At 30.7% G+C, this 11,986-nt stretch overlaps 2 protein-coding genes and 1 non-coding gene across 4 annotated transcripts; all 3 read right to left on the bottom strand.

Moving 5' to 3' along the window:
- Positions 1 to 1,295: 1,295 nt before the first annotated feature.
- Positions 1,296 to 3,993, bottom strand: LOC137828795 (uncharacterized). 2 transcript variants are annotated; one of them, XM_068635497.1, is made up of 4 exons: positions 3,868 to 3,993; positions 3,694 to 3,771; positions 3,494 to 3,589; positions 1,296 to 1,508 (listed from the first exon to the last, which is right to left on the bottom strand). In XM_068635497.1, exons 1-4 carry the CDS (start codon positions 3,868 to 3,870, stop codon positions 1,437 to 1,439), a joined length of 249 nt encoding a protein of 82 aa, XP_068491598.1. In that variant the 5' UTR covers positions 3,871 to 3,993; the 3' UTR covers positions 1,296 to 1,436. The 2 variants fall into 2 exon arrangements, with proteins under 2 accessions (XP_068491598.1, XP_068491597.1); XM_068635496.1 differs by having other exon boundaries at positions 1,296 to 1,511; positions 3,868 to 3,988.
- A 2,981-nt stretch (positions 3,994 to 6,974) lies between these two features.
- On the bottom strand, positions 6,975 to 7,065 carry TRNAY-GUA (transfer RNA tyrosine (anticodon GUA)). Its single transcript is given in 2 exon segments — positions 6,975 to 7,010; positions 7,029 to 7,065. It is a non-coding gene; the product is annotated as a tRNA-Tyr (tRNA).
- Positions 7,066 to 8,379: 1,314 nt separating this feature from the next.
- LOC137828794 (probable xyloglucan endotransglucosylase/hydrolase protein 32) lies at positions 8,380 to 10,887 on the bottom strand. Its single transcript, XM_068635495.1, has 4 exons — positions 10,573 to 10,887; positions 10,383 to 10,483; positions 10,054 to 10,271; positions 8,380 to 9,382 (listed from the first exon to the last, which is right to left on the bottom strand). The coding sequence occupies exons 1-4, from the start codon at positions 10,883 to 10,885 to the stop codon at positions 9,016 to 9,018; spliced, it is 999 nt and encodes a 332-aa protein (XP_068491596.1). The 5' UTR covers positions 10,886 to 10,887; the 3' UTR covers positions 8,380 to 9,015.
- Positions 10,888 to 11,986: the final 1,099 nt, after the last annotated feature.

The following is an 11,986-nucleotide window of genomic DNA, read 5'->3' as shown; positions in this document are numbered from 1 at the left end:
AATCGTAATCAAGCATGATAATCATATAAATAAGCACAAATTTTAAGAAATAGGTACGTCATCATTCAGTACTAATAGCACCGAGTGTCAAATACCAAAAACTCACTTAAGCGTCGAAGTGTCTTTTGCAAGTACCATCCGAGCTTGAAGTCTACGGAGACGAGAAGCGAGGGAGTGAAAGGAAAGCATGAAAACTGTTTATTGATGGAATTTACTAATACTCTTACCAAATATTATTTTACAAAAGGATTCTAATATTATCATAATAAAAGAATCCTTGTAATTTTTTAAGATAAGGTTTGATAAGAGTGTTTGTAAAATTCTTTTATAAAAGAGAAATTGTGTATACTCTTAGAATTCTATTTAAAAAATGTTCTCTTTAAATCTCTCTCTCTCTCTCTGAACACTTTCCTTGTATGATTCATATTATTAGACCCCTTCTAAGATGGTAATAAGTTTTACGCTTCCATTTTTTTTTGAAGAACTTGTATACCATACTTCTTACCAGTAATCCATTTTTATTAAGTTCTTTATGATTATGACAATTAGGAATACTCTTATTAAGACATTATATGTCATGGGAGCTCAACCAACCCTTCAAACAGGAGTATACATATATATTATTTTAAAAGCCAAATAATTGATAGGATAAAAGCTTTATATTAACGAGCATGATTATTAAATTTAGTAGGAGTGTAAAAAATATCTCATGAAGGGATATAACCTTAATAGGTTGAACAAATAGACATTTCTTTTACAAAATTGCATAAAACTTTAATTGCTTGATGGATTATGTATGTTAAAATGAAATGAAATAGTCCATATACAGTGGCTAAACATTTTTGTTTCTTTGGTGACCTAAGCTACTTGGCCTTTTTGTTTATGTGGCAACACAATCAATGAATTTTGTTAAATCGTAAACATAATTAAATTTAATGACTAAACTATAAGTGAGAATCTTCGAACAAAAATCCTCACAATAATTCCTCTTAAATTTCTCAATACACATGGATTTAAATGCTCTAACATATATTAATACGTAATTTACCATTGATCATGACTCGTTTTTGTTTCAGCAAGTTGAGTTGAGTTAGTTGCAGTCAAATTTCACGTATTCATACACTTACTATCTACAAATAATTGCGCATAACATCTCGAAATTATTAGATCAAAATCCGATTACTATATTTTGACAAATTGAAGTTAAATTTGAGATTCTTAAAGTCATCCATAAATTACATTTTCTTTTACTTTCAGTGAAACTTACTTTTTCTTTAAAATTAAGTAACATAAACTTACAACCAAACATTTTTTATATATTTATATTTTCACACATCATGACAAGACAAGATATTTGATAAAAGTTACAGACATGAACCATGAGATGTTATCGTACTTTTTAATCTTGACAAACCTTACAGAATGTGCTACCCAGATTAATCCTTTTTGACATCTACAGTTCCAGGTTTAACAGGATCTGCTGAAATAGGTTCAACATCTGCCTCAGCCTGCTAATAACATAACAATTTTGTAATGTCAGTTCACATTTGAGTTCATGGAAGCTTCATATGCTAAATCATCAAAACAAAATTATAAGCATGCACAAACATATCAACACAAGCATTATGCACGAGGCAGGCACAAACTAAAAAGAAAAAAACAGAATCTATCATGTCATAAGGGCACCAACTTACAAGAAGCACAACTGAAGGGTCACTACTTGGTAGGGGGTGCCTAAAGCCTAACTAACCGTTACAATATTGCATGTTTGAGAAAAACAAATAATTGACAACAGAATAGATTTTTCTCAATTGGGAGATCCATATCATCATTGATAACAAAAACCCTTGTCAGGTAAGCCAAATATTATACTGAAGAACACACAATTGAACATCGCCCTAAAATTGTTCCTGACATAATAGTAGTCTTTGCAAGTGACTAACCCCCAGCAATCATGTAACATAAGATAAAAGATAGTAGAATAGACATCACTAAACTCAAGTCTCATTGATTTGACCAATTATACTTCATTATCCGTCAAAACAAATTAAGTAGTACCAAATATGATAAAGTTGAAAATAATACAACCAACTCTTTTTTCATTCAAATTTGTAACATAACAGGAGACCTGGCCACAAAAGTCTAGAGTTAATCAAGGAATTCCACATCAATCACCCTATTCATTTATAAGGATTAGGTTTTCCTCTTTCCCAACTCTTTTAGGCACAATGTTCAACTTCTTTGACTCTGACACATCAATTTTCACTTGGAACTGGATCAGAATGATAAATGAAGGCATCAATATTCAAATTTTACAGAATTCAAGTTCTAAATCCCATTGGCGGACAGATTTCAGAACAAATCGCCAAGAAAAAGAAAATTTGGAACCAGATCTCCGCATTATCCTATAGCGCATAGTACCAAGATCCCATTGTGGAAACTGGTACATGATGATCATGTGCAAGTGCAACTAAAATAGCTAAGAGATTACCTTGATAGTTCAGTCGCAAACTCTCATTGTGGAAACTGTACAAAACTATAATATGCAAATGCAACTAAAATAGCTTAGAGGGATTATCTTGATATCATAATACAAAGATTGATTCTCTTTCTCGAATTCTATTCCAGAACATTATGTCCCAGTAATACTTCTACAACAGCTATATGAAGCATGGTTACGGCTCTTCAAAGTCCCACGTCTGATACTGACACGCATAGGACATGTGACCGTTATCCTGCTAAAGTGTGGAATTTAAAAAATGTCTTTCGTGACTCCAACACTCCTCGGACATGGAGGAGTAGATAACGTGATTGTTTTTAGAGGTTGGAAAGTCAAATATTTTCTCTTTAAACAAACAAACCGTTTAGTAGATTTGTCTTTAGATGAAGCTAAATTAAAGGGTATTTTTTTCAACCATGATGATTAATAAGGACATAAAATGTCTTAAATCAATTAAATTCTGTTGAATTCCATCTTTCTTTTCTTTACAATCACATTCCCCAATCCTTTCAGGTTATAAAGTGTGGCATCAGTCCCACACATGGCCAATGAGGAATTCAAAACCCAGAATCGCATTGATTATTTCCTAATTCCTACATACTAAAAGACAATAAGTATCGTTGTTGTTCAGGATGAAATCATACATACATTACTCCACCCTACCATTAACAACAAAATCTCCTTTCCAAACCTCCAAATTGAGCCACTGAAAAATCTTGTCATTGTTACCCGCATAAACAGTTTGTTTAATTCCATAATAACTATTTCAATGTCATACATATCATGATTTCTAATTGTCACTGACAAAAGTCTTGTCATTTTTAATAGGACAATAACTATTTCAAAGTCATAGAGATCATGATTTCTAATTTTTTTAGATGCAAATGCTAATTATTTATGTTAGTATGTCAGTGAAAAATTTGAAACCACTACCTCTACCTATCTCCATCCAATGCATAGAAATTAAACAATTAACATTAGACATTCACTTACTTTACTAACACCAGTAGTTGGAGGCTTGTATGGACATGCAGGAGGAACCCTCTCTGGTTTCCTGTACTCCCAACCAAAAACCCGATAGATCTTTCCCTGAAAACAGAATTACAGATCAACAACCACTCAAACATCTCGTATAACCATAAATTTCATTAATCACCATAATTTCATGTAAAGTAATAAAAACATGTACTTACCATGATAATATGGAAGAGAATAGGGAGAATATTAACTATCGGAACCAGAAAGAGGGGCAACAAACAAGCCAAGCAAACCTGGGGTATCGCAAATTCAATTTTGTATAAAATTAGAAGAAAACACAGAATTGATCACAGAAATGGAAAGAATGAGAGAATCAAAGATAATCCTACCATGTTGAGTACGGAACAACCAAGAACAGTTGATTCAACACCACAATTCCCAATAGAAGCGAGGTTTGTTTGGAAAGAGAGACTATTTGATCATTCAACAACTACTTCCAAAACTATGTATGTGTTCGAATTTACACTATTCGGCCCATTCATTATGGTCCATGGACTGCAAAAGGAATCAAAGCCCACCGAATAATTATTTAATGGCTTCTTCTTCCAGCACCCTACATTTTTCTTCCTGCACCCATAATTTTAAAAATCTCAAAACTGACCTTGACCTATTATTGGAAAAGAGGCACCATGTTGGATTTTCTTTGCCACTGTTCATCTTCTTCATTGAATATCAACCACTGGTGGAGGGTCTTGGTAGTTGTTCGGATCAAGGTACGTTGTCGAAGTGTTGTTTGGGTTCTAGAGGTAAAAATTAAGTTTGTTTTAGGAGCATTGGTGGTTGTGGAGATTTCATGGTTACTGGAAATCAAGATTCGGTAATGTGTTACGGATTCATCAATGTAGAATTGATTAATTTTTTATTTTTTGGATAAGGGGTGTTCTGAAAGCAAAGTTTTCATATATTGTTGATTTTCGGATTGCTGAATCTGGAAGCTTAATGTGTGTTACGGATTGGTGGATTCGGAATGTGTTTTTTGTATTATGGATTTCTGAATCCGGAATACATAATTTGAATTATTGATTTCTGGATCTGGAATGCATATTTTGAATTACGGATTTCTGGTTCCTGGTTTTTTTGAATTATGGATTGCTGGATCCGGATGAATTGTTTGACTTATGGATTTATGGATCAGAATGCAATGATTTAATTTCATTTTTTTAATTTGTAGAAACATGGACAATAGTGAAGAATTTGAAAATAACTATATGATGGGATTGATGTGTAGGATGGTCAACATGATGATGATATTGAGAAGTCATTATCTAACAAATCAATAGACAATATATTGAAGGGATATGAATGTACAAATGTGTTTACTACAGATGAGATAAAGTTAAGTTTTTAAAGTATGTTTAGTTAGAAATGTAAAGTCCTATGGACATCGTGTGGAGGCATTTAATGTTGTTTATTCACCATGATCTGTATTTACTAAATATGTGATTAATACTTAGCTAAATCCACATAAAGAAAAGTTTGTTAAGGCTTGGACGAATAAGGTCATGATGCACTTAGACAACACTACAAGTAACAGGGTTCAACATGTTGTGCATCATCATGTTCAACATATTATTTATCTTCTTTAACATGTTGTGCTTTTAAGAGAGGTTGTGGGATGTACATCTTGTGAACCTCTTCCCCTAGTTTTCACCATTTTTGTTTAATAACATCATTTAAATTAAACTAAATTACAAACAATGCGGATATATATGCAGTGTTAAAGTCTCCCCTTCTTAATCCCACCGTCTATATTTAAAGTTGAGTAAAAATTATTTTGATAAAGTAATTGTTATATTTATCCCTTCTTAATCCAAAATTATAATGGAATCCATAATTTTGGATATGAAAAAACGTTTACGAATTCTCTCTTTCCTAAAAGTATCGAATTGCATTGTTTAGAATAATAAAGATGAAGTGTGGAAAGAAAAATTCGGAAGAGAAAATAATATAGAGATCTGGAAACAAATTTTTTTACTGAAGTCATAAGTTGGAAAGACCACTCTAAATTACCAAAGACATATGTGAGATTGAAAGGCAATGTGAGAGATAATGGAGTCTGCGTTAGTTGCGGCTGCGCAAGAAAAAGATGATGGTGACTGCGCAAGAAGAGCTTTTTAAGTATACATTCTGTCAGACACATTTTTTAAATTTTAAAACATAAAAAGGATAATTTAGTGTTTATATAATATTAGTGGGGTGCAGGAAAAAAATATGTATTCAGGAAGAAACTGCCTTGTTTTATTGATAAACACTTCCTATGTAGACTAGTTGGTTGGTACCAATTTATGAATATCATATCTTATTCTAATTATATTCTATATATTCTATCTTATATCTTATCCTATTCAGATGTAATATGTATTATTTGTTGTGCTAATACAACAGTGTGTATGTTTCTTGTGTTAGGAATGGAGTTAAGTTTAACATAATAGCATGGACAAATCTCTTCTCTCCTCTCTTAATATATAATACTTACATACAAATTTAAATTATATAATAATTAAAATATAAAATATTATTATTCAAATATATTTTAAAGTAAAATATTTGTATCATAATATTAATTTTAGAAAAGTTATATGATTTATTTATAATTTTGAAAAAAAAACTAATAACTATACAAATAAAGTAAAATTGTGCACAATTTTGTTAATATTAATTTAAATAATATGATATTAATTTTGTAAAAATGTTTTATGATATGATATAAGATTAACAACAAAATAGTAAAATATAAATAAAATATAAGAATTAAAAATAAATCTTAGAATGGAGTTAAGTTTAACATCATAGCATAGACAAATATCTTCTCTACTTTCTTAATATATAATACTTACATACAAATTTAAATTATATAATAATTAAAATATAAAAAAATTATTATTATTCAAATATATTTTTAGGTAAAATATTTGTATCAGAATATTAATTTTAGAAAAGTTATATGATTTATATATAATTTTGAAAAAAAACTATAAAAATAAAGTAAAATTTTGTTAATATTAATTTACAGAATATGATATTAATTTTGTAAAAATATTATATGATAAGATTAACAACAGACTACTAAAATATAAGAATTAAAAATAAATAAAAATCAAAATACTTGTTTAAACTAAATAGAATGTGGGATTAAAACTAATTAAAAAAACTAAATTATAAATACTTCTGGTATATTATTTTCAATTAAAATAAATTAAATATGAAATTATGTTTAAATATTTTGATTTCAATCATTTTTATATTGACCAATTTATTTCAACTCAATAAATTAATTTAACAAATTCTAGTTGTTAGTTACTAACTTTTTAACTACAAGTTAATTTCTCAGTTAATTTTGTAAATTATTAACTAAATAAAATTAGATTTTTCAGTAAGTATAAAGTGTGATAGAAAAATTAAAATTTAAAAGGTTCAAATGTGTGTGATTAAAAATTCCGACCTGCCGGATTCGAACCAGCGACCTAAGGATTATCTGATGGAATTCCCACTACAGTCCTCCGCTCTACCAACTGAGCTAAGGTCGGTTTGTTAATATTCACATCTATTTAATTTAATTATGTTTTTACTGCACCACCACATTTAATTATTTCTTTCATTTCAAAAGAATTTTCTTCTCTAAAAAAAAAATGTAGGGAATTAATAGTAAGAATTAGCTTAATTTGTATCAAATAGTCCTTAAAAAAATACCTGATTTGACTCTTAGCCTTCACTAATAAACCATTGTTGACACCCTCATGGTCTAAATTTATAAGTCAAGTTCAACTCTCAAAATTTTTATATTAAAAAAAGTCAAAAGGATGGTGATTATGTGTTGTTAATATTATGTTGATTATACAATAAAAGTATTGGAAAATATTCTATTGACTAAAACTAGTAGTTTTTTTAAGAAAAAAAAACTAGCATAATCTTTTTGGGATGGAAAAATTGTGTGGAAATAAAATTCTTTTATTATTATCATTAATATGTCCCTAGTTTGGATAATATCTATAACTAAAATCTTTGAAGTTAACATAATTGGATCACTAACTAATTAGGTCATACAATTTATAATTGCATACCATTAATATTTTATTATTTACTTAGATCACTAGCAGTTGAGAGAAAAACTTAAAATAATTGATAGTTGATGTAAATAAAACGATAATTTTATCTTAGATTAAATTCAGTTTACATTTTGAAAATAACTATGTCATCTTGCATGAAAAGTATCCATAACCCTTATAGTTAACTAAAGATATATTATTATATAATAAAGTAGTTTAGGATTTTAAAAATAACAATAAAACTTTTCCAATTTATTATTTTAACTATTTTTATTTTACACTTAATATTCTGAAGTTTTCCTAACAAAATATATATTTATATGTAACTAATTTGTCAATTAATCATATTTATTCTAAAGTATTATAATAATATGTAGATGTTAAATTGTTTCAGCTTAATTATTATAAAATATATATAGTTTTTATGTTTGAAATGTTAAATGGGAATTAGGGATTGACATGACTTATGAATGCTTGAAATGAAAAAAAAAATGAGAAATTTTATGTATTGTTATAAGTCGTCCGTTCTGTGTGATAAGTGAAACTTTAAATTCTCATGAAGATTTGCATAATTGTTTTAAATTGAATATATATATATATTAAAATTGCATTAAAAATGAAATAATTATATATATAACTTCTTTTGCAATTAAAAATGTGTAAATATGCACAAAATATAAAGAATGAAAAAAATAATAATTTGCCACACATTTATGGGTACTTGATAATTAGATCCAGGAAACAATCTGAAATTAATATTGTTAGTAGATTCTAGCAAATCATGCAAAACCAGTGAAGAAAATCTCCTGAAAACTGTAGAAGTTTCCTTGCAATAAATTAAAGGGCCCATTGGAGTTTCAGAACTACAGATATTTTAATTTCTTAGATTAAATGACAATGTAACACAAGAACACACTTTTCTGACATTATTTTCATTGTTCTAACCCCAAAGAGAAATACTACAAAAACGAAAAATACAAATATTTTACAAATTTTTCTTCTGTCAAGTAGGGCCCTTGAACTTTGGATCCGTACACTTGCATCAATGTTGTTGTCAAGGAATGGCCCCATCTCATGTCATTCCCATTTAAAAACTAACTTTCCAAGAGACACCACAACACATATAATTAACAAATCACACACAGAGAGTAGTGATTGAAGAAAGTTTGGTTCTTGAACAGTAAAATTATGCAAAATGACTTACTTTCATATCAGTAAAAAATATTATGCACCTGCTACACCAAATAGGAACTTACTGCAAATTTCCTTTACCACATCAAACTCCACAATTATTCCGATTTGGTGTAACATAGTGTTGCATACCAATAAACACGTAATATTATTTTATTTATAGGAATCATTCAATGATTTAACCCACCAACCATTGCAAAATTTTATTATAGAAGAGTCAATTATTGAGTTTTGAAAGTGTTACCCCCAACACTCAGGTGTTAGTCTGTGGTCTCTTTTGGGATCTTGGCAATAGTTATAGACCATGTGGTATTTTTGCACCCCTCTCATGGTCCAGTATTGGCGTCTGGTCAAGCCACCAGAGCGATATGGTGAGGCTGAGGCTAAACGGCACCAACGAGAGGCATAGGCTGAGCAACCACCAACCTTGAAGTTAGTGTACCTTGCAACAAAAGGTTGGTATCTGTAATCAGCTTTGTACTTTCCATCTTCTGTTGCCCATGATGAGGCATCCCATATTGAACCATAAAGCCACATTGGTCGTAGTGGAAATGTTTCAGCACTCTTTCTTGGGTACCTCCTTATGGGAATATCATCCACAAGGAATCTGATATGTAAATTCATAATGTCAGTAGAAGCAATTAATTAATACATATATACACACATATGTATAATATGGCAGTGGCTGTATGATATCATACACAATTTTGTATAATGTGATATCCAACACGGTTTCTGATTATTGTATGTAAATTGAATTTGATGTCAGTTAGTTCTGATTAGTTTTCATATTACTGTGTTAATGCATGAAAAGTAAACTTTAATGTTATGGGGAAAGTGTGGAAGTAATTTTATAATAACTTCAGAGGCCACAAAGTATATCAGAGTGGATAGATTTATACTTTATTCCACACTTTAATAGTTCCACTTTTATACTATGTGGTGTTGTTCATGATGTGATCTTGATTTTATATGAATAACCCTGTCATAAAGTGTCCCTTTTCCTTTCCTCAATTTAAGAGAAAACAAAATTCTCTCCCTTTTCATCATCCAAAATATCACTCTCACTCAGTCGTGCCTATACTGTGGTACCTTTTTATGAGCCAGTCAAATCCATGACACAAATGTAGCCCAAGTTATAGTGTTGATTCCTTTTTTCCTCTCTCTATCTGCTTCAGTGGAAAATGAATTTTTTCCTACCCTATCTTCTCTAACTAAGAAATACAGGCATTTCAAACACTACCATACAGATGCATTGTAAAATGTAAAGTAACTTACATTATTTCCTTAGGACTCCAAAGTATAGCATAGTGATGAAAGTTTTGTGTAGGATCAAACCAAAGGTGGAACTTCATTTCTCTGCCAATAATTGTGCCATCCCCACTTCCTCTTATATAAACATTGGTCTGTAAAGTGTAAGGCTTTCCAAATGTCGTCCCAAGAAACTCAATGTCCACTTCATCATGGAAGCCCGGATGTGCCTCGTTGTTAGAAAGCTGTCATTTATCAGATCATTTGTAAACTTGAACTAAAAATGAATGTGAAAAACTACAAACTTCCATCAATCAACTTATACTTTTGTAAAAAATCCTTTGATCATAACTTACATAGAAAGCTGTGATAACTCCTGCAGTATAGCCAGGATGGAGCTTAATGGAAGCACCAAAGTACCCGGATCGAAATGGACGAACTGACTTGAAGCCACTTCCTGTTAACAAGAAGATGTGTCACGTTTGAATCACAAATATTTATTTGATGATTATGAATTGAAAGTGAATTTTAGCTAAAGACTCAGACCTGAGGTTCTATCAAGCCATAATGTTAATGCATTTTGGTCAATGCTTTGGTGCTGAGGACCCCAAAGATTTCTGAACCCTTTGTAGAAGTTCACAGGCCTGAATTTGGAACTTGGCCTGTAACTAGGTGAAGGTGGCCAGTAAGCATTGCTTGGGGAGGCCATAAAGAATAAAATAGCAAACAGAGGTATCAGAGCCATGAAGGAAAAGGCGAGTAAGTAAGGTAAAGTGTAAGCAGAAAGAAGAATGATGCTGCTATTATAAATGCAGGGTGAGAGAGTGAAAAGGAGAGGGACTGTTCGAAGAAAGTGCATATGAAATGAGAGCATGGCAGTACAATTTGATAAAAATAAGAAAATCAGTGGGTCCCTCCATGAGAATTAACTGTGACACTGAGGAGAATTGGGAGGGATTAGAAAATTAAGCATAACAACAATTAAGTATAGATCATTACAGACAAAATGGATGGTCTTTAATTGTTGGATTACATTCAATTACACTTTGCTGGTTCACTTAAATTATGTCATTCTCTTTTTCCCAAATGCAACTACTTTCCTTCTCACTATTAATGTCAGATAACTTTTTAGTGTGGTAGGAGAGCATAGAAAAGCTGATGGTATGCAGGAGAGGGTAGATGGGGTGCCTTAAATAGTCTGTTTGCATGGATCTCTAAATAAATAGTTCTAAATACAATGCAATGATGTTATTTACTCACAATATTCCTTGCACTATTTTAATATTACTCTGTAATACCAATAGAAAAATAGGTTAAATAGCCAGAACTTGATACTCACTCCTTCTTTTACTTACATATTCATATTTTTAAATTTATCTTGTTCTTAGTAACTTAGCATTGAAAAATCTTTGGTATTTCTTACAGTTCGGTGACCATTATTTGGAGGAGGATTCAACTTGGCTTCTTAATAAAAGAAGAAAAATACATGTCTTAATACACACACTTTATCTTTATTTCTCCAAACGGAGAAATTGTCAAATTTGGGGTCTGAAATTTGGTGCACAAATGGCACAAGCCTTTCTGATAGATGTGTCAGAACTCTGAAAGCAATCGCTGGATTAACCCAATTTTTTTGCACTTTTCACCATACCATTTCCCTCTTCATTGTGTCTGTCACTATTCAGTGAAGCATAATTGTAAGTGGAGGCCAAAATTAAACAAATAAATGAATGCACAAATAATAAGTTAAGGCGAAAGAGGTGTGGGCCAAGTGAATAATGGTGCGTTTTAACCTATGAAAAATTCATGAATGAGGTGGGTGAGGATCAATAATGGTCCCAAATCTTGGTATCAGGAGGCACACGACCAAAAGCATAATTGAATATTGACTCGCAGAAATAACCCTCTGACGGATGATTCATAAGCTTAGCCTCAAGAATTGAGATGAACAATAAAGAAA

This window comes from Phaseolus vulgaris, chromosome 7 (genome assembly GCF_000499845.2).
Source record: "Phaseolus vulgaris cultivar G19833 chromosome 7, P. vulgaris v2.0, whole genome shotgun sequence".
NCBI classification, from domain to species: Eukaryota; Viridiplantae; Streptophyta; class Magnoliopsida; order Fabales; family Fabaceae; genus Phaseolus; species Phaseolus vulgaris.
The sequence above is the reverse complement of the archived record's forward strand: the minus strand, read 5'-3'. Positions and strand labels throughout refer to the sequence as shown.

What these genes read in the sequence shown, in the direction of transcription:
- LOC137828795 (XM_068635496.1), bottom strand. An exon ending in TTCTCTTCCATATTATCATG is followed by an intron (nt 3,590 to 3,693) that starts GTAAGTACATGT and finishes TTCTGTTTTCAG; the next exon opens with GGAAAGATCTATCGGGTTTT. An exon ending in CAACTACTGGTGTTAGTAAA is followed by an intron (nt 1,512 to 3,493) that starts GTAAGTGAATGT and finishes TTATGTTATTAG; the next exon opens with CAGGCTGAGGCAGATGTTGA.
- LOC137828794 (XM_068635495.1), bottom strand. Translation starts at nt 10,885, where the DNA reads ATGCACTTTCTTCGAACAGTCCCTCTCCTTTTCACTCTCTCACCCTGC. An exon ending in ATGGCTTGATAGAACCTCAG is followed by an intron (nt 10,484 to 10,572) that starts GTCTGAGTCTTT and finishes TCTTGTTAACAG; the next exon opens with GAAGTGGCTTCAAGTCAGTT. An exon ending in GAGTTATCACAGCTTTCTAT is followed by an intron (nt 10,272 to 10,382) that starts GTAAGTTATGAT and finishes GATAAATGACAG; the next exon opens with CTTTCTAACAACGAGGCACA.